Here is a 22556-nt window from a genome sequence, read left to right as displayed (position 1 = left end):
TCCTGCTGAACATCCCATATGAAATTCAACACTGTCCACTAATATTAGCACAGGATGGTTATGGAGTACACCAGATTGAATAGGTTACAGGGCGTTAAAAAATATGGCTGCCATTCATAGTATGCACTCACCCACGCACACAGTCTACACACACATCCTAGAGTGAGTGGGATGTAAGGATGCCCAGGTGTTGGCATAGCTAATGAAGCATGGCGCCACCTGGTATTCAGAATAATGACCTGTGACACACACCCATCTCTATCAAACATCTGTCTGGAACAAGGGCACAGAGAGGGGCAGGAGACCGGAGAGTCAGGAGAAGGAGGGGAAAAGAGAGGTGGAGGTAAAGAAGACAAATGAGGGAAGATGAAACAGATGAGACTGAAATGTGTCCCTTACCTTCAGCATACTGCAGCAGAAGAAAAACTGTGTCTTCTGAGACAACAAACTTTCTCAGCTGCACCATGTGGGGCACAGAGCGAGGCATGATGTTCGTCTTCGTCCGCCCACAGTCACTGCTTTTCCTCAAACCCTGCAATAAAAAAAAAGAAAAAAAAGATGAGAGGTGAGTCATTAAAGGGAACATATGCACTGATTCAAATAACAAGCATTTAAGTAGAAGATAAGAAAAGAGTGTGCATGAATAGGAGGAAAAAAAATGTGGCAAAGGAGAAACTTCCCATTAACCAAGTGCTAGTTATGCCCTGTGGCAACCCAAAGTCACCGGATTCATCAAGCTACATACAGCACAAGAGCCACACAAATCTATCAGCGCTACATGTAAAGTTCACATCGGGTGTGAGAGTGTGTATGCATGCATGCACGTGTGCGCACGCGTGTGTGTAGTCATTTATGCCTGCGCGGTGCGTTGGCATCTGGCACACGTCTCACACCTGAGAGCAGAGGAGCTGACAGGGACAGGCCCATTAGAATCAATTACACCAGTCACACACAGGGGCTTCTGGCACACTTCACACTTACAGTCAGGACGAGGAGGATGCAGGGCAAAAAACCCACACCACAACATAACGCGCGCGCACACACACACACTAGACTTACTTTCAGGATGAAAGTCTCTTGTGTTCTCTTGTCCATGACCAGAAGAACCTGCAATAGAAGAGTACCATTAATTGCAGGACAGGAAGAGACATATGCAGACTAAGATGATGTAGTGGTTATGTCCTCCAAAGCAGTTTTTTTTTTTTTTAATGACCGGGTCAGGACACACATAAGGTTTACTAAGAGATTAATGCAGGCCCCTAAATTACACTAAATTGACACTACTATGTCAGATCCTGTTGTGCCAACCAAACAGTCTCAGTGATATTATACAGAAAAACAAGAATCAACAGAGCTTTAAAGGATATAAAAGACCTAAATATTCTTGGAAATATTCTAGCAAATCTGGCCATTCCTTGGTCCTTAAAAAAAACATTCAGAACAAAGTGAGAGTCACTTATAACTCTGTTTGTATACAAGACTGAGCATCAATTTTAGAGAACATGTGCTGTCTAAAACATGTCACCACAGAGCTATGCAATTTGTCATGACAGAGGCAGTAATTACTAGCAGTGTCATCACTAAACTGTCAGATGTCAACAGAAAGGGAAAGCAAATCCTTTTTTTCCCCATTTAATTTCCCTGTTCTTTTTCACTTCCCCCCTTTTTCCTTCCTGAGATCTTCATTTTCTCCCTTCTTCCTCATTTCTCCTTTCCTCTCTGACATCTCCATCGCTCGTTTACTCCCTCCCTGTCTCAGGGGAGAGCTTGAGCATATGTGTGCGACCCAGTGTGTGTGTGGTGCATGTGTATGTTTTGAGAGTGCGTTCTCTCCATGTGACCCTGACTGGGACCAAACAGGTGCAGGCTAAATGGATATGAATGGAGCAGTGAGTAAACAGAGTGGCGGTGCTAGCCAGGGTGCTAATATAATTAAGAAACAAACATCAGGGAAGGGGGGAGATAGATAGGAGGGGTGGGTGAGGCGGTGCTGGTGGGGGCAGCAGGGTGAGGACCTCTCTCCATCTGTCCCCGCTGTCCCCATTTAAAGTAAAAGGAGGAAGGAGGAGGGGGTGGAAATAGATAAGAGGAAAGAAAACACCACTGCTGGATAACTTCATCTTTGATTGAGGTTTTTTATTTTTGTTTTAACGCCTCAAAGACTTCTGACATATTGTGTATTTTGAGTGCACCTCAGTGGAGTTATACATGTTGGTATTGTGTCAACGTTTTCCTTAGGGTTTGTTGTTGTGTGTGCGTGTGTCTGAGTGAGTGTGTAGGATGAGCATCATTGATTCAGTGTTGTGTGTCGCTCTCTGAGCTGCTTGCCAAGTCATTTCATGGCTGAGTGGAGAAGTTGCTTCGCCGGCAGCTGGTTGAGAGGACCAGCAACCCAAACTGACCTTGTGGTAGTCATAACTGATGCTAAACATACACACACTCAGCCCTTACCATACATCCAGTAAATCTACTGTGTTTTATTACCCCTGATAAAAGAGATGGTCAAAGAAGTAAAGGACACACAAGGAAGAGAAATCTGGAGTTGGATAACATCCATACTCTGGGTCGAAGTCATCATTAAATTAACGAATGTCTGCTAGCCCTGAGTGTAATTATTTTGTGAGAATTCTGCTATCAAATTACATGAATGTGTATTTTAATGAAATGTGTTTTCATTAAAAAATTACTTGGTAGAAAAAAGGCAAACTGGTGATTGGGTGAATGAAACAACACTTAAATGAAGTCATACAGTCAGCTTGGAGGATGCAACACTTGTAAATTGAAAGCATACCTTATCTATGACCCCTAACACCCTGTAAGCTCTCAGCTCCTCAGATGGACTCTGCTGCCCTCCTCTGTTCAAAGAAGAGCAGCACTGTACCCCAAAGGCCTTGAAAAGAAAAACCTTTCAGTGTTTCATACATATGCAATTAAATCATTCATTCAAAAAGATAAACTTATTTCCTTTAATCATTTAATCAATTCATTCACAAACTTATGATGTTTTCACTGCAGTGCGTGTGAGGAACCTGGTAGATGCATGCATATAAAGAACATTTGTGTAATACAATACAGAAAGCCTATGAACCAGCATTTCACTCCCACTCACCACTGTTTGTGTTGACCCTTGACCCATGTTGCTTCTCAGATACTGACTAGATATTTGCTCTGCACGCATCAGATATTCGGCAGTCTTCTTTTTCACGGCCTCTCGCCGTGTAGCACTTGGCTCACCTAAAGAAAAAAATGTAATTAATATTTTTTTAACAAAGTAGATCGAATAGAGTGGAGTCTAAAGTTAAAAGCATGGAATTTAAATGGCTTACAAAGTAAAAATGATGCATTTATGCTTAATAGATCCTTTTTAAGGTACATTTGTAGTGAAATTTTAACAAATTGGACGGTTTCTGGACAATGCTTTTTCTGCATTTCAATAACTGCCAGTCTACAACATCAAAGCAAGAGTTCTAGGTAAGTTCCTGAGCCCAAGTGTCACTCAACTACTATGAGACCATATAGAAATTTATTGAGCTCTTGGTCAAACTAACCTTGCACGCCTTGCAGCAGCAAGTCAACTCCACTGCGATAGTATGAAAAAGCTGCCTGGTAGTCCTGTTCCTTCTCCTTTTGGACAGCAAAACAAATGAGCTCACTGGCTTTGTCCAAGTAGTCTGAATTAACGTCCTTAAGGTTGCCGCCAGTGGATTTTTTCAGACTGCTGGGGAAGAGCGGTGCTCGACCTGGCCAGCTAACCTCTGGGTTAGGGGCTGAGGAGGCAGGGACCGGGGCAGGTGATGGAGTGCGATGTACATGCAGGGAGGGCAAGCGAGGGCTGCAGCTGCTGCTAATGTTGGTGGCTCCCCCTTGTGGCTGGTTTGGGGAGGTGTGACCTGAGGCCATGCCATCATCCAACTCAGCCAAAGAGTCTGTGTCCACCGCAAGGGAGGTCAAGTCGCTGTCACTGGATGGGCCTAGGAATAACAGGAATCCCGCAGTCATAACGGACAGCTACAAACATAAACCTTTAACAAAACTACATCATCATCTTCCTCTCTTTAGGGGTAGCCACAGTAGATCACCTGTCTCTCCATCTCACCCCATCCCTAGTATCCTCCTCTGTATGTCCTTCTTCACTACATCCACGAACCTTCTTTGTGGTCTCCCTGTTTTCCTCCTGCCTGGCAGCCCTATATTGATTGTCCAAAATGTCCACTATTCCTTCTCTGCACATGTTCAAACCATCTCAGCTCTTCCTCTCACGTACTCATTTCTAATCCTGTCTCTTCTGGTCGCTACCATCTTATAAATCTTTAGTTTCACTCTTCTGTCACAAATCACCCATGCTCACCCTCTCCATCCTTTTTTACACTCACCATTTATTAGATCCATATATATCCCAAAATATTTAAAGTGTGCAAGTTTATTGTACATACCTCCATACTCTGATGTGAGAGTCAAATCTTCTGCCCCACTGATATCTCTCTGAACTGAAAAACATATCCAGACATCGCAAAGCAAATTTGAATTAGCACCTACTAATCAGCACCTAAGCTGAAAGGAAGACTAATAACAGGAAAGACATTCTGTGTGCAACCCTACCATCAGAGCTACAGTCTGATAGAGTGTCAGCCAGGAACTCAGAAAAGGGTTCCGCTGGTCCAATGAGCTCTGAGCCGTCATGGACCTCACCACCCTGGACAATAAAAAATAATTCAGTCAAAAGTTTTTTGCGATTATTCTTGTGTTTCTGTCAATGTGTACTAGAATACCTTGAAGAAATCTTGGATATGCTGGCTATTGTAAAGAGCAGGGATATTAGCTGAGAACTGCAGGAGATCCTCAGAGCACTGTCTTCTTTCCTCAATCACCGAGTCATCAAAACGACCTACGACAGGCACACACAGATGCAAAAAACATACATAAGTGATGCTTCCATTACGCAAGTGATTATACTGTATTTATTATAACTAGTGCCTGCTTACAGTATAATAACACCAAGCTATCTGAAGTAGGCAAATCCATCTCTACAAAGCAGGGCTGCAACGATGCGTCGATATAATTGATGACTTCAACTATGAAAATTTGTCACCGTGGAATTTTATTCTCGACGCATCATGTTCTAAAACCATGCACTAAAGACGTTACATATAAAACGCATGGAAAAATCTGGAAATCAGTTTTTGACACAACACCGGCACCCTGGAGCTGTGACGTCGACTCTGAATGGGTCAGTTTTAAGCAGTCAAGTTAGTGCATTGCGTTAATACCTTGTTTGTGTTCATGTGTGTACAGTAATGTTTATATTAGCTTACCTGTCGGAAACTTTTCATGGATGATGCTTGCTAAGCGAACACTGTTTCAGTTTTGTTGGCTAGTAAGTGAAATGCGATAGAAAACCATTAAACAGCAGTAGCTACACTGTCTCCTAGTTTCTTTCTCACATCAATATCAGGATTAAACAGTGTAATTGGTATTGATCACTACACCATCTGAGAAACTATGAAATAAAACCAAATTTGTGATTTGGTTTTATTTCCAATTCTGTTTTGTTCAGCTTTCCTAGTATTAAGCAAAGGCGTACAGATGAGTTTGTCCTGAGAAGAGGCTCTTGCACCTCTCAAATGACTGAAGTCATGACAGAGAGGATCCTCAGCATGATTATCAGCAGCTGGGGACATCATCTCAAAGATAACAGTCCAGAGCATTTTCACTGCAATCGTGCATTCATGAATTAAATCATCTGTGAACTTTGCAAATTTTTTTCATTTTGGACTGGAAAAAAAATCTTTATGATTTAATTTTAAGCTTTATTTAAACTTATGGACAGAAGCCATTTTTAGTTTCCTATTTGCACATAACTTTTTTTTTGCCAAAATACTACTAACACTTTAATTTGTATTACCTAATTTTTTATTTATTTAATTTTTATTCTCACAGAGTTCCTCTTGAGTAATGTTTAAACACATTTGATTATTTTCAAAATCCTTTGTTTCCTGTGTCATTATTTTAATTTGCTTTGGGATGAGACAACAGGGTAACAGCGGGAATAAGAGTTATTGAAATAATTGTTGACCGATTAACTAATCAAAAAAAAAATTGGCAGATTAGTCGACTAACAAAATAATCTTTAGTTGCACGCCTACTACAGAGTCTAACATTCACATTTTTCTTTGTTCAAAATCTCAACAACTCAAAGATGAGGTACTGTAGAATCGAAAGAAATCTCACAGAAGAACAAAACTGTAGAGGAGTAATTCTGTCAATCAAGACAAGCTTTCGCTCTGGATAATTTTAGGGCAAATGTGTGACACAGGGGAATAGAGAAAGTCATCTTCTTACCAAAGACCTTGGCCTTAGCAAAGGGAGGAAACAGCTCTGATTGGCCACATGCATTCTTGTGCAGCTGCCAGAGATTCTGATGGAGTTTCCGGAAATCACTGTATCTCTTCCACACTGTTATCTACAGAAAGACAGACACAGAAGACACAGATAAATCAATCATTTGGGGTTTAAAGATCTATCTATCTTTAATTGAATGGATTATGATTATTATCGTTGACTGAACAAAAGCAGCTGATTTTCTACTTGTTTGTAAATGCAAGCTCATTGTCACCGATAATGCTATCTTGTTAAACTCAAAAATAGCTAACATAACAACCAGAGTACTCCACAGCCTTTAACTCCAGAGACTTTTCCCTCATGTGACTGCTACTAGGCCAAAACATAAATCAATGTAGTCCACATTTTGCTGTCATCTTGTGTTTCGAAACTTTAAATACAAGCCACAACAACCAGAATGAAGCAGTTACTTAGTGGAATAAAGAAAAGCATAATGGCCACATATTGAGATGCTACTGTGGTGTGCGGAAATTTTAGGCTGCTGGATGGTGTGGGGAAAAACTAGGCCAATCACATCCTCCAAACAGGAAGATTACTCAGTAATGGAGGTATGTGTGTTTCTGGCAAAACATCTCTCTGTCTCTTAGAAACACATACAGTAATTGACATCATGCCTGTTGCATTAGCACTGGTTGTGGGCTTAACTGCATTCCTCAGTGTGTTTGAAATGTAAGACAGCATGCATGCACAACACAGACAAGTATGGTTGGTTTAAATACTCTGTAAAACCGTGTAAAATGAGCAGAATAATTAATGAGTAACTTCGGTGGATTTCTGTCCATACCAAGGCATATATAGATAGTAAGCATTTAGATTAAAATAAATAGTGCAAAAGTTAGATATGAACAAGTTTCCAGGTGTAGGCCTAATTATCTGTAAACTACATTTCACAATGTTTCTGGTTAAAAGACCTAAGCTTCGGTTTCAGGATATAATGTGTAAAGAAGCCATAAAGCCAGATTCTGAAATTCATGAATTAAAACGAGTAAAACGAAATATCTGAAACTGAAATATCTCCTTGCCATTATTTTTGGATGAGAAATACAGTAGCCCTTGTCTTGGTATTTCTCAGTTGTCAAAGGTAAAGAAGCATTGACCACTCAAAAAATGGATTGAAAAAAAGCTGCATGTCTTACCTCCTGGACATCCTCTGGATTCTTCCTGGAGATTATCTGTGTAAAAGAGGGAGAAGAGAAAATCCATGTGAGTGATCCCTATCTCTTGCTAGAGCAACTTCCTTGCAGGGCTGTCACAAGTATGAGCAGGGACAAGGCTCTGAGTGTCACAATGACGGCATTATGTACAGTGACGGAAGTCTCGAGTGTTAGAACGAGACATCACCCAGAGTCATAACAAGGACAGCAGCCAGACAAAGACACTCAGCCTGCCCCAGTCCAGTTTTTACAATGCGAATGTAGCAATGTGATCGCATAAGTGCTGATTAATAATCAGATAAACTCAATCATCAGTAGGCACGCTGCTCTACGTATCTCACCCTATTCCTAGCATCCTCCTGTCACACTAACCCTCTGCATGTCCTCCTTCACTACATCCATTAATTTTTTCCTGTAGTTTTCCTATTTTATTCCTGCCTGGCAGTTCTAAGTTAAGCACCCTTTGCCCAGTATATCCACTATCCTTCCTCTGCATAAGTACAAACCATTTCAGCCTTGCCTCTAAACAACCCAAGCTAGTCAGTCCCTGTGATATAATCATTTCTAATCTTGTCGATCCTGGTCACTACCAATGAAAATGTTAACATCTTCAGCTCTGCCTTCTCTCTTTTTTACAGTTCCACTGTCTCCAAACCTAAACCTAAACCTAATCTCCAACTTTCTAAACCTTCCCTCTGACATTTACTGCTATCCTCCTGCCAGAAATCTCCACTGGCACTCTCCACCCACTCCACCCAGCCTGCACTCAGATGCTTTAGATGGTTGACCCCAGGTATTTAAACTCATCCACCTTTTACTTCACTGTTACACTTGCCTCCTCCTCATTCGTACACACGTATTGTGTTTCGGTTCTGCTCAACATGCGGATCATAAAGTACTTCGGCTTTAACACAGAAGTGTTAAATAGTTTTGTTAGCTGAAAATGTAGCGAAACAAAAGAACGAGTTGCCACCTCCTGAATATCTGTGTATCACAACACTATACATAACATTAACTTAGTTGTTTAGCATCAAACCATTAACACCCGGGTTAACTCTGGGTCACATTCAATTCGCTTCAAATCGACAGTGTAAGTTAGCAAATAGAAAGCATGTATTTTGAAACAAGAGAGGGTATGAATGTGCCCATTAGCTACACATATGTTCTCAAAAGCTGTCGCCACTTTTAATTCACCGCCACACGGTTAACCTGACGTTTTTATTTGGGTCTCTTTATAATCATAACAGCTTGGCTAACACTGCTAGCTATTGACACCTAGCATTAGCCTAGCCTTCCCAGTGCTCATCGTCTATTTACTTACCCTTGCAGTGACTTTGTACACAGTGTAGCCTTTCTGGTGCTTCTTGGGATCTGTAACAGTATAAAACCGAGCAAGTTCTCCTCTGTCCCGCTGCGATATCATTCTGATATTGACAACATTGCCGAAGCTACCAGCCGGCTAGCCGTACACATTCATTCTCTGACTGCACAGTCAGTAACATGCAGACAAATAAATCAGAGCGCCCCCTTTAGGAAAGCAACTGAACTGTAATCTTTGTCTACGGGAATGGCAGTTCAATTTGCTACCGGTGAATTTCTTTATTCCGTGAGTGATCAGATTTTTTTTAAACACAGAAATTAACAATTAGACATTAAATCAATAGAATATATGTCACCAAACAGAAAGTCATTTTTTGTGCAACATGGGAAGCATATTATGTCATGTACACTTGATCTGTAATTAACTGTTAATCTTAACAACCAACATTTGGATTTAATAATACAGAAAGTTCTGATCTACTCAATTAGCAAATAGTAATGCAATAAAGGAAAAAAAAAAACTGCATTCATACTGAAAATCATGCAAACTTTTATTATTGCCATTTCAGAAACAATAAATGTTTTTATTGCTGCTGTGGTAGAGACAGTATCCCAGCTTACAAACTGAAGTTGTGCTTCAGTATTAATGGCTTAATATGTGTAATGTAAATATCCCTGTCCCTGTGCTTAGTATGAAAATCAATCAGGTGCTAAAGAAAATGACTGTGATTAAAATTTAACAAGAAAGATAAATGATATCATAAAAAGAGAAACCAAAAGCTTGGAAAATCTGATGTAATGTCGATACAGTAAAGATTTGAACAACTCTGTCTTCCTTTATAGGGATTGGAACTGGCTCTATTGCCAATGCCTGGGCTACATTAATATAATCCAGAGTAGCACAAGTATGATTCCTGCAAGATTCACAATCCAGGATGTGCTGAATCTGTTTGAAGTGTTTCTAATCTGGCAAGCAGCAGGTGTCTTCATCAGATCCCTTACAGTGCCATTTGGGAAAAGGTTTGCATTGTGCTGCAAATAAAAAAAAAGATAATCACAATAACACTTTTTTTCTGCAGTTAAAAAACAATGAAATATCTTGCTTTTTTTGTCAGTGGCTTCCACTTAAATGCCACATACTGTAGAGAAAGACAAATAAAAGCTCCAACTTTGTGATTATGCTGTGTTTATCATATTTTGATCATAAACCATAAGAACCATTTATAAAATCTTAAATACGCATGCATAGATGTGTGTGACAGTATAGAAGCCTGGCTTACTGGCCAGTCAAATATTATTATAAAAATTAACACTCCAAAGATGCTTAGCATAAATGCAAAATGGCAACAATACAGAACAGATGTAGAGGAGGAAACAATGTTAGATAAAAATAAATACATGTAAAAAACAAAAACAATAGGTCAAATGTTAATGATGGGATCACGTTCACATTCATATTATTTCCTGTACTTTAATAACCCAGCCACTATATGTCTGAAGTTGTAAAGAAACAAGCTTATTGATATAAACATTTTATATAACCTATAAATAATAAAATATAACGTGTTGTCGGTGCCAGTATCTATCTTTTAATCTTCAAAAACATTTGATTAAATCCCACAGGAAAAAAAGAACAGTATCAAATAACTAAGACTGATACTTACATTACTGTTTATGATTGCTTGATATTGCGGTGCCTTCTTTAACATCATTTCATACTCAGTGATCTTATCCATGGGTATTCTGTCAAAAATCAGTATATAGCTAGTTTACTCAAATGCATATGTATGGGGAAAAAAATCAAAAGGGTGGCTGAAGCATTGCATCAGAGCTTACTTCTCTGCGTCTATCAGCACTCCTTTGGTATCTGGAATGCTAACGCATGAGGTGATGTTGATCACAGGGTAGTAGAACAGGAAAGCAAGGCACATCTCATTGGTAGTTGCTAACCCCATCTGAAAGGAGCATGCATTAGAGATTCAATGCAGTCTAACTTGCTTTCATGGTGTAAAATGATTGCGAGATCTTCTTCTTCCAGCTGCTCCCTTTAGGAGTCATCACAGTGGATCATTCTCCTCTGTCACACCAACCCTCTGCATCTCTTCTGAGGTCTTTCTCTTGTTCTCCTTCCTGGCAGCTCCATCTTCAGCATCCTTTGTCTGATAAATCAACTGTCCCTCCTTTGCACATGTCCAAACCATCTCAGCCTTGTCTCCAAACTGTTCAACCTGAGCTGCCTCTCTGATGTACTCATTTCTAATCTTGTCCAGTGTGGTTCCTGATGAAAATAATAGAATCTTCAGCTCCAGCTCTTTTCTTTTTGTCAGAGCCACGATCTCCAAACCATACATGACAACAGGCCTCATTATGATGTATGGTTTGAAGATTGTGCTTTTCAAGGTTTACCATCCTGTAAACTTTCCCTTTCACTGTTGCTTCAATCACAAATCATTCCTGACACTCATCTCCACCCCACTTGCCCTCTATTCCTGGTTAACCCCAGGTGTTTAAGCTAGTTCATTTTCACTACCTCTACTCCCTGCAGTTTCACACGTTACAAATGTCTCCCTCTCATTTACAGATATTTTTTCTTTTTATTCATCTTCGCTCCAGAGCACACCTTCAGGTCTCCGCTTGACTCCCTATCCTCACTACAGATCACATATCTTTTGATATTATTATAATGAATAGGAAGGAACACTGTGTTCATATCTGTATGCTTCTTGATACAAGGATTTTGCTGCTATGGGAAGCAGTACATATTTAACAGTCATAATCACAGCTGAACATTGTGCATTACATGTCATTTCTAAGATATGGATGCAAAAACTAGTAAACCACTTGTTTGTTTAAGATTACTTGTGCTACATTTTTTTCTGGTTTCACTCAGGCAGTCTTGATTTCATTCAAGCCATACACTACTAACCCACCTTAGTGACTGAAGCACGATTGGTAGTATTGTAGGTGCACTCCACTACAATTTCATCCCCCTGTAGTGGAAGGAAAAAACCATAGACAGCTAATTGTTTTCCATTTTTCTCTATTGTGTTCATAAATGTGCATGGAAGTAATGAACCCTTACCTGCTTGATTGTCTTTATGCTTCCCAAACTGACAGCCTGTTGTAGATCAAAGTTGTAGTTTTCATCTATGCCCAAAAAATCTATCTGTCGTTCATTTCTGCAGTGGGATGCACCGGGAAAATCAACTCTAAATTCATGCAGACGACATTGATTGCTGTTGAGCTGCATAGAGTCTGCCTTTTTTTGTTTTTTACCTGAAGTGGCCAGCTCTGACTTTCGTCCCAGCCAAGTGAGTGTGCAAGAACACAGCAAACACTTGAAGATCAGGCACAGGGTTCAAAAACTATGGGAAGGAGAAAAAAAACTTTTACAGACTTTTTAAATACATCTTGGAATCCATATTGCAGAGGTGCATACCTTTGAAAAGTAAGCAGTGTTGCATATGCCGTAGGTGTGGAACTGGTTAGCTTTTGGAGGGATATCGTACTTCACGCTTCCTGGTAAGACACCTGTAGTCATAATGCCCACATCATGCTGCCGTAGCTTTGCAGTATAGTGTAATCTTAATCCTGAGCTGTCTTTAATGCCTGTAGAGAGAAAAAGAACAGTCAAATACTACTACTACTACTAATAATAATAATAATGATATTAAAGTTAAGTAAATAAATTCAAGATCATAGGAAGCATATAAAATTTTTGACAAACATAGTTGGATACTGGGTGTCAAAGTGCCTCAACACTTTAACTAGATCGCCAACCTAACTGGGTGTTTTGGTGGTGGCAATGGAAAGCACAGCATAACACATCTGTGCCGCAGTATTTAAACATGGCTCCCCCCACTCTAGCTGGGAGCCGGTTTTCTCCCAGCGTTGGTATGTAAGATTAAGATTAATGCTACCCGTTTTAGTCTGAGGCATCTATCCATCCATTTGCTTCTGCTTATCCTTTTCAGGGTCACGGGGGGTTCTGGAGCCTATCCCAGCTGTCATGGGGTGAGAGGCGGGCTACACCCTGGACAGGTCGCCAGTCTGTCACAGGGCCAACACACAGGGACAGACAACTATTCACGTTCACACCTATGGGCATTATTATAGATTTTTCAATTAACCTATCCCCACAAACTGCATGTCTTTGGACTGTGGGAGGAAGCCAGAGTACCCATGCAAACACTCCACAGAAAGACCCTGGCCTGATGGTGGAATTGAACTCAGGCCCTTCTTGCTGTGAGGCAACAGTGCTAACCACCGTGCCACATAGTCCAAGACACTTTCAGAATAATTTCTAAATCTCAAAATTATTCCTTTCTGGTTAAATTAAGGTTAAAACCAAAAATGGTGTTTGAAGGGGTTTGTGGCAAAAATTAAGGCTTCTATCAGGCCAGAAATGTTTCATCATAGTGAAAGATGAACATTTTGAACAACTCTGGATTAATTTTCAGTGACACTTTAAAATAATCCAGATCAATGCGGCAACCTCACTGCAGAGGTCAAGGGGTCATATTTCTCTTTTAACTTGTCCTTAGTTTTAATGAACTCACTATTTACCTTCTTTCCTCTCTGGGTTATTGTAATGGATTTCCAGCCTATAGAATGCATCGCTCTTCTCTCCTCCAATGGGAATTCCCACATTTTCCGGAAGCTCGTACACCTGAAGATTTAGAGATGAATTGTAGGAGAACTGATGTAACACTGGCACAGAAACAACACACACAAGAAAAAAATGATGTGATGTAAATTTAATTTAAAAAAAAAACAGTCCCACAAACTCAAGTTAATCCAATATTTTCTCTCATTTTAGTCAGTTCAGATGAACTTTAACTATTTTGGATATTAAGTACCCGCTACATATAAAAATATAAATAAACTTTACATTTTGTCTGACTTGTTTTTGAGTTTTCAAAGTTGATGTTTGACTTTTGTTTATTTAAAAAAACGATTATAAAAGTGAACAATAAATATTGAGTTTTGCTAAACTGAAACAGTGACTCTGTTGTACTCGTTCCTCGTAAGTTATGTCAGCTTATTCACACGGGAGTCATAAACGAAAACTAAGTTCTTGTTACTAAATATTTATGAATTCAATTATTAAACAATTTTACTTTTATTTTAGACAAAAGGTACATGTCAAATGCAATCAAAATATTGGAGTTCTGATAAGGTCCAACTGTTAAGTTAATAAACTTCTGCTAACTTCTTTAGGTTTACAGTGTACAGTCTCTCTCACCCCGCCTCCCACTCCCCAAGAAGCCACTATTCCAAAGCAGCTGTCTCCTATGTCTCCAATGTAGCATGGCTTGTCATAAGGCTCTGTCACTTTGGGGGGACAATGGTACAGCAGCATATGATGAATGAGGTCAAGGTGCTCGATCACGGGCTCGATCTGAGGTAAATTAGGAGAACGAGGTTGAAATAAACATAAAAATCACAATGACAGCATATAAATTCATAAAGTCTACTTTGTTGTGACACTTTTTTTATTACGGTAGTTTATTTATGCTTACACATACATCAATGTGGGTGTGCTTTTATATGCATTTTAATTACCCAATCAGACACAAATGAAAGAACAGTGACGACAGAAACATAAAGAAATAATGCTTACCTGGTAAATATGATGTTTTGTATTTAACTTTGGGAACTGCATAACTTTGCAGTGATAGTAGGTAGTGTTGGAAGGGACTATGATCTGTAAACAACAAATATAAAGGTAAATAAACAACAAACAATACGATATTTCTGATCTGACTGTTATTGTCAGTAATTCTTACGTTGTCCACCGTAGCACTAAGATAGCTGGAGTTGGTTGGGATGGACTTTGGCATATAGTTCAGTAGATTTACTTCTTTGGTGCCTCGTCTGGACACGTGGTAAGAGATCTCATCTGTTTTCCCATAGGCAAAGATGAGTTTGATTGGCTGAGCCTGAGAGAGAGAGATGGTAATTTAGGTCAGGCAATATGATCCCTTACACATAGAAGCAATACAGTAATATATACATTCTTGTGGAAGGTGATATTGTGAGACGTTTCTGATTATTAATATCTTTTTATACCTTGTAAAATAACTTAACATGTTACATAAAGTGGTTTAATGCGCTGACTGTGTAGATTTCTGTGCTACTGCAAAGGTGTACTATAGTCTTTGAGTCTTGTTACTAGGAACTGTGTAGCATTTCATGTGTTCAAAATGAAATCATGCCATTGTATTCTTCTGGAAACCCAGGGCAATGTGTGGAGGAAAAAAAGCCCGGGGAACCTAACAAAAGAACTGGAATTGCAGATTGTAGACTGTGAAACTTGAGCATTAGCCAGAGAATTACATCTATGGCAACAAAGAAGGAAAACAGAGAAAAGGGTACAACAAAGAGACTTAACTTGTCGTCCAGGCCTAGACAACAAAGTCTAATTGTGGTGTCATATGAGACCTATAGATGTGGTATGAAGAGAGAAACGTTGCACCTCTTCTCAGCATGATTCACTTGTTTGTTTTTATGTTTTTATGGGAACTATTTTGTAAAACAAAACAAAAAAACCAAAAAACCTTCATTAGACAAAATAAAAATAATAATTGTGATGGCTGTGTCACACTAATCCCACACATGCAGACTGTGATAAGGGGAAAGAAAAGAAAGAAAGAAAAGAAACAAGCAACAAAATAGTTACAGTGATCTGGAAGTCTTTATCATCACACGTTTTAATAGGCCTCTTAAAGGTCATGACGGTTTGCCCCTCATTTTCCCGCATAGAGAGGAGAGTGTAGCTCTGCTGTGCATCCTCTAGAGGCATGGAGTTGCCCGTGGCGTATCGATCCTAATGGAAAAAAACAACAGCAGAAAGCCAGACATTAGTCTCTGGCACTGTTAGGTGTGTCCTTTTGAAAGATCACTTACAAAAGTTGTGTGGTGTGAAAAAGGGTTTGCCCACGTCTTGATTTCTTTTTTTTTTTTGTATGTTTGTCACACTTAATTGTTTCAGATCATCAGACAAAGTTAAATATTAGAAAAAGATAACACAAGTAAACACAAATGCAGTTTCTAAATTAAGCTGTTTATTAGTAAGGGGAAAATCAAAACCTGCATGGTGATTCCTCTCTATAAACCTAACAACTGGTTGGGCCACCCTTAGCAGCAACAACTGCAATTTTGGCCCACTCATCTTTGCAGTATTGTTGTAATTCAGCCACACTGGAGGGGTTTCAAGTATGAAATGCCTTATTAAGGTCATGCCACAGCATCTCAATCGGATTCAGGTCAGGACTTTGACTAGACCATTCTAAAGTCTTCATTTTGTTTTTCCTAAGCCATTCAGAGGTGGACTTGCTGGTGTGTTTTGGATCACTGTCCTGCTGCAAAACTCAAGTGTGCTTCAGCTTGAGGTCACGAGCAGATGACTGTAATTCACGGTTCCATTTACCACAGCAAGTCTTCCGGGCCCTTACGTAGCAACACAACCCCAGACCATCACACTACTACCACAGAATTTACTGTTGGTATGACGTTCCTTTTCTGAAACGCTGTGTTACTTTTACACCAGATGTAACAGAATACACACTTTCCAAAAAGTTTAATTTTGACTCATCAGGCCACAGAATATTTTCCCAAAGATCTTGGGGATCATCAAGATGTTTTCCGGCAAAACTGAGACGAGCCTTTCTGTTCCTTTTGCTCAGCAGTGGTTTTCATCTTGGAATTCTGCCATGAAGGCCACTTTTGCCCAGCCCCATTTTTAGTGGAGTCACTAACCTTAACACTGACCTTAACAGAGGCAAGTGAGGTCTGCAGGTCTTTAGATGTTGTTTTGGTTTCTTCTGTGACCTCCTGGAAGGGTCATCAGTGCACTTTTGGAGTAATTTTAGTAGGCTGGCCACTCTGGGGAAGCTTCACTACTGTTCCAAGTTTTCTCCTTTCGTGGATAATGGCTCTCACCATAGTTCACTGGAGCCCCAGAGCCTTAGAAATTCCTTTATATCCCTTTCCAGACTGATAGATGTCAGTGACTTTGTTTCTCAGCTTTTTCTTTGGATCATGAAATGTTTTGTTGAGATCTCCTAGCCCGCTTCAGTTTGTCAGACAGGTTCCATTTAAGTGATTTCTTGATTCAGCAGGTCTGGCAGTAATCATCCCTGGGTGTGGCAGTGACACTGAACTCAGCTTTGTATAACATGTGGTTAATCACAGTTAATTTGTGATTTAACAAGGTGTGGGCCATCACTTTTTCACACAGGGCCATGTAATAATAAGAAAACAGGAAGGTGGCAAGCACTTTTTCACACCGCTGTATCTATTTTTTCTATTTCTGTCCTTGACAAATACCGAACAGGACACAGTAACACTAAAAACTAAAACTATGCAAATCTAAAAACTAAACAAAAATTAATAATTTTCAATAGAATCCAAACTAAAACAACTGATATGAAACTGAAAAGAAAACCAAAACACAAAATTAAATTAAACAAGATGAATGAGGATGAAAGCTTCCAGCTGTTTATACTAAATAAGTAAAAATACAACAGCTGCTCATTTATAATTATTTCATAACTAACCGAGAAGTAGCTTCCACTGGATCCAACTCCTCCTATGACGATGTCTGATCCTTTCATGTCTCCGTTCGGGCTCAAACCAAAACCCACCCAGCCTGTGGTGTTGACCGCCAGCTGGAATGTAATGTCACCTGCTGGATTGTCAAAGCCCCACTTCAGGCACACCAGTTGCTCCTGGTCCAGGTACTCCATAAAGGGCATTGTGACATCCATCGCCCATGACCCTGTTGCGCAGATCAGTAGCAGGGAGAAAAAGGGAAGCGGAGAGCACATGATGCCTCTGCAAAGCTGCAAAGCTGAAACTCTTCAAACTGAGCTGAATACTAGCAGGGCTGCCAAACTCCCTCCCACCATCCAAAGACACACCTGCGTTTCGAGATCAGCTCAAGTGATAGTGGGGGGGGGGGGGGGGGGGGGGGGGGGGGGGGGGGGGAAAGTGCTCAGGCATTTACTGTTTGCCCTTGCTGAACAATAAAAACTGGGCTCCCTGTCACATTCTCATCCTTGTAAAACCTCACAAGAGTTTCAAACTCAACTTCTTTAAAGCCTTAGTATTAAATCCGTAATTGAATCTTTTATGTACTAGCAGTCTCCAGCCACAGTGCTTTTCATACAGCACTAAAATGTCCACAGGTAGGCTGAAGATTTCACCTACACTTTGTTTTGTTTTGTTTTGTTTTTTAACTGCCAGGCTCAGGTGATTGACATATGAATGGGTGCTAAGGAGAAGTGAAATGTATAATACTTTCTTCTCACCTACTGTCACGTTCTCATATGTCAAAGGCTTGAGTCGAGTCAAAAGAATTTCATGGCGCAGGAATGTGAATTGTGTAGTTAGTCTCTGCGTGCTGCATTCAGATCCTAAGATACAAAAGTTTTAGGTTTATTTCCTTGTTCATGTGTTATTTTTTACAGTGTGCAATCTTTAACCGTCTCATATTCTTTAGCGAACATTTCAGAGAGATTCTTCTTCTATGCAGTGGCTGAACAAATATCTAATATTTTAAGGAAAAGCACTTCACTTCAAGTAGAGTTACAACTTACATAACAACTGACTTGAGTGCTCTTACACATGACACTTCTTTGGTCATTTTACTGTGCAACTCATCCTGTTCACAGGTTCAGTTGCACAGTCTAGGTTTGTTTTGGTTTTTTTTGGTTTTTTACCAACATATGCAATGTTTTCTTATCTTGAACACATAAGGAGAGAGGAAGATTTCTTTAGTCATCGTCATCATTGTCAGTGATAAACTGGTTGACAGCAATGATCATTGCAAACAAATATTCATAGAAGTTTTTGCATGCTAGAATTTATTGTTTGTTGGACTTTCTGTACCTCCCCCCACGCATTTACATTACATACAAGGTGTTCGGGTCCACTGGACCCAGGTCTAATAAAAGTGTTGAAAGTGTAGGTCCTGTGTTCCCACACTCTGTCTTCCTCCTCTCTGGTGCTGCTGATAGTGTTTTCTTCCCCTTCTGCTCCCGCACAAAGTTGCAACATTGTTGAAAGTTCAACTATCAACACCGTCTGCTCTTACATTCCCGCACATTTTACCCTCTTTCTTGAGGGATCCAAATTTTATTTTCTCATACCCTGTCCCACCTGCAAATTAGGGGCATAATACTATAAATAAGACTTTGCCAGTGTGGTTCCTTATCACAACTGATCAAGATGGCAAAAGATTATCTGCTGCGAGGGCCATCCAATTGATTTTGGAAGAGAGAGGGGCTTCGGATGATGATGTTGACAAAGAGGTTTCAGAATATTTCACATTTCTGAAAATTCAGTCTGACAGTGACTTTGAAGAAGAGGATGAGGTTGAGCACCATTTAGTAACAAAATGAAGACGAGTGCCCCATCAGCAGCCAGCTCCAGGACCAGAACAAGCCCACCAGACAGCAAGTGAAGAAATATGGATGTCAATAACTGGTGAAATTGAATGGTCTTCTTGTGTGTGAATGTGTGTGTGAATGGGTGGATGACTGGATATGTAAAGCGCTTTGGGGTCCTTAGGGACTAGTAAAGCGCTATATAAATACAGGCCATTTACCATTTACCATTCTTGCCCAAGAAATGAGCCACCCTGCAGAGCTGCTACTGTGATAAGCCAGGGCCAACACGGCTGACAGTTACTCATGTGCAGGACATCAAGTCTTCATTTGAGCTTTTCATCCCAGATTCCATCCAGAAAATTATTCTGGATTGCAGTAATCTAGAAGGAAGGTGTGTTTTTGGAGAGAGGTGGAAGGAGATGGACCAAATTCATCTAAGAACCCCAAAGGCCTACTTTGGGGTTCTTATCCTTGCAGGAGTTTTCAGGTCCAAAGGGGAATCCACAGAATCCCTGTGGGATGCAGAAACCGGCAAGAACCTTTCCATGCATCAATGTCTTCCACCAAATTTCCAGGATTATCCGTTTTGATAACCGAGACGACAGACCAGCTCGACGGCAGAGAGACAAGCTAGCTGCCATTCAGGACAGTGTGGGATAAGTGTGTGCACCGCCTCCCCCTGTTTTACAACCCTGGGCCTAATGTCACCATTGATGAGCTGCTGATCCCATTTAGTTGTGAAACATATTGCTTCACGTGTAAATGTGCTGTGTCTTTCCACTCACTCCACTTGATTATAACTGATTTATTTTTTTTATAACATTTTATAAAAAAAAACACAAAAAAAACGAGAAGCACATTAATTCATAAATGTGATCTAACAAAGGTAAAGGGAAAAAAATAACCATGTTTGCTGTTCATATGGCTTGTAATTGGGATGAAGTAAACATCTGTTGAGTAATTTAACATAAAATTGTTTGATAGTGTTAATTTGGAAAGCCAAAACTCTAGCGGGTCCACCAGACCCATGAACACTGGCTGAGTAACAAAAATATGAACACCACACAAGGGTTAAAGAATAAAGGTTCAAGTGTATTAGAACTGTACAAGCTCTGTTTTTGTCTTTTGTCCTGTATTTCTATGTATGCTTGCACTTGTTTCACTGCAATTTCTGAGAAAAATATATAAAAAAAAGACTTTTACACAGTGCTGTAAGTCCATCCATCCATCCATCTTCATTTGCTTTATCCGAGGCCGGGTCGCGGGAGCAGCAGCCTAAGCAAAGAGGCCCAGACCTCCCTCTCCCCAGCCACCTCCTCCAGCTTATCCAGGGGCACACCAAGGCGTTCCCAGGCCAGCCGAGAGATATAATCTCTCCAGCGTGCCCTGGGTCTGCCCCGGGGCCTCCTCCCGGTGGGACATGCCTGGAACACCTCACCCAGGAGGCGCCCAAACCACCTCAGCTGGCTCCTTTCGATGTGGAGCAGCAGCGGCTCTACTCTGAGCCCCTCCCGGATGGCCGAACTTCTCACCCTATCTCTAAGGGAGAGGCCAGCCACCCTTCGGATGAAGCTCATTTCTGCCGCTTGTAACGGCGATCTCGTTCTTTCGGTCACTACCCACAATTCGTGGCCATAGGTGAGGGTAGGGACGTAGATCGACCGGTAAATTGAGAGCTTCACATTTACACTCAGCTCCCTCTTCACCATGACGGACCGGTGCAGCGTCTGCATTACTGCAGCTGCAGCCCCAATCCGTCTGTCGATCTCCGGCTCCCTTCTCCCATCACTTGCAAACAAGAGAGATACTTGAACTCCTCCACTTGGGGCAGGAACTCATCCCCGACCCGGGGTGGGCACTCCACCCTTTTCCGGCTGAGAACCATGGTAAGTCTTTACCAATAATGATAACCCAGGAAATCAGGAGACAAAATAAAAGATAATTGTAACTGACAGGTATCAAAAATTGAATTGAATTGAACTGAAAGCCTTTATTGTCATTATGCACAGTATAATGAGATTTAAAACAGCTCCATAAAAGTGTACAAGTGCTTAGCATATTATAAAAAACTATACAATAATATAACTATACACATAATATAAATACACAGCACCGAGACAGAGTATGGTGAAGAAGCTATCTCTGAGTCTGTTTGTTCTGGCCCATATGGATCTGAAGCGCCTGCCAGAGGGCAGCAGGTTAAAAAGATGGTAGCCGACGTGGGTGATATCCTTAAAGATGTTTCTGCCCCTGCTGAAACAACTGCAGTTATAGATGGTAGACAAGGAGAGCAGAGGCCAGCTGACGATTTTTTGTGCTGTGTTTACCAACCTCTGCAGTCTCTTCCTGTCTGCCTCCGTGGAGCTAGCGTGCCACACGGCATCCATCTCGACGATGGATATGTAGAAGGTCACCAGCAGTGGGGTGTTTAGTTGCTCCTTCCTGAGCACCCTTAGGAAGTGTAGCCACTGCTGGGCCTTCTTGACTAGCACCGTGGTGTTGACTGACCAGGAGAGAACTGCAGAGATGTGGATGCCAAGGAATTTGAAGGATTGCACTCGCTCACCGTTGATGGGCAGGGGGGCAGGGGCAGCTTTGTTCCGCCTGAAGTCCAGGATGAGTTGCTTGGTCTTGGTGATGTTAAGTGCCAGGTTGTTTAATGCACACCATTCTCCCAGTTTCAGGATCTCATCTCTGTAGGCCACCTCATTTTCCCCTGTGATCAGCCCCAACACCGTTGTGTCATCAGCAAATTTAATAATGATGTCCTCTGGGTGGGCAGGACTGCACTCAGATGTGTAGAGGGAGTAGAGTAGTGGGTTAGTACACAGCCCTGGGGAGAGCCGGTGCTGAGAGTGTGGGAGGAGGAGAGGCAAGGATCCAGTTTCCCCCGCTGGGATCTGTTGACTAAAAAGTCCTTTATCCAAGAGCAGGTGGGTGGGGGGAGCCCCAGGTTGAGTAACTTGGTGATCAAAATGTCCGGTATTATTGTGTTGAGGGCTGAGCTGAAGTCAGTGAAGAGCATTCTGACATAGCTCTCCTGTTGCTCCAGGTGACTCAGTACTTGTTTGGAGAGTAGTGGCTATGGTGTCTTCGGTGGATCTGTTAGTCTGATATGCAAATTGGTGTGAGTCCAGAGCGGGGGGGAGACAGGTTCTGATGTGCCCCAGAACCAGTTTCGTGAAGCACTTGGTGATGGCAGGGGTTAGTGCAATTGGACGGCAGTCATTGAGACTGGTTGTGGGTGACTTTTTAGGGATGGGGATGATTATGGCAGATTTCAAGCAGG

General features: G+C 41.0%; 2 protein-coding genes across 3 annotated transcripts in view; both read right to left on the bottom strand.

Moving 5' to 3' along the window:
• rps6kc1 (ribosomal protein S6 kinase polypeptide 1) overlaps positions 1 to 9073 on the bottom strand; it is a 28684-nt gene extending 19611 nt beyond the window's left edge. The window contains exons 1-11 of one of the 2 annotated variants that reach the window (XM_076873854.1): positions 8875 to 9073; positions 7536 to 7571; positions 6340 to 6460; positions 4770 to 4885; positions 4600 to 4693; positions 4434 to 4487; positions 3549 to 3971; positions 3110 to 3234; positions 2792 to 2890; positions 1060 to 1107; positions 400 to 532 (exon numbers count right to left, since the gene is read on the bottom strand). In XM_076873854.1, the coding sequence (XP_076729969.1) occupies positions 400 to 532; positions 1060 to 1107; positions 2792 to 2890; positions 3110 to 3234; positions 3549 to 3971; positions 4434 to 4487; positions 4600 to 4693; positions 4770 to 4885; positions 6340 to 6460; positions 7536 to 7571; positions 8875 to 8976 (1351 nt within the window). In that variant the 5' untranslated portion in view covers positions 8977 to 9073. The remainder of the gene's footprint in view (positions 1 to 399; positions 533 to 1059; positions 1108 to 2791; positions 2891 to 3109; positions 3235 to 3548; positions 3972 to 4433; positions 4488 to 4599; positions 4694 to 4769; positions 4886 to 6339; positions 6461 to 7535; positions 7572 to 8874) is intronic. The other variant, XM_004541811.4, reaches the window with a different exon arrangement.
• Positions 9074 to 9399: 326 nt separating this feature from the next.
• On the bottom strand, positions 9400 to 17789 carry moxd1l (monooxygenase, DBH-like 1, like). The gene is made up of 13 exons (XM_004541812.4): positions 17435 to 17789; positions 15556 to 15702; positions 14663 to 14815; positions 14497 to 14580; positions 14119 to 14274; positions 13440 to 13542; positions 12313 to 12482; positions 12150 to 12238; positions 11956 to 12052; positions 11804 to 11863; positions 10710 to 10828; positions 10538 to 10616; positions 9400 to 9905 (listed from the first exon to the last, which is right to left on the bottom strand). Exons 1-13 carry the CDS (start codon positions 17702 to 17704, stop codon positions 9750 to 9752), a joined length of 1683 nt encoding a protein of 560 aa, XP_004541869.3. The 5' UTR covers positions 17705 to 17789; the 3' UTR covers positions 9400 to 9749.
• Positions 17790 to 22556: the final 4767 nt, after the last annotated feature.

Source organism: Maylandia zebra, linkage group LG15 (genome assembly GCF_041146795.1).
Source record: "Maylandia zebra isolate NMK-2024a linkage group LG15, Mzebra_GT3a, whole genome shotgun sequence".
Lineage (NCBI taxonomy): Eukaryota > Metazoa > Chordata > Actinopteri > Cichliformes > Cichlidae > Maylandia > Maylandia zebra.
This window is presented reverse-complemented; position numbering and strand designations above follow the sequence as displayed.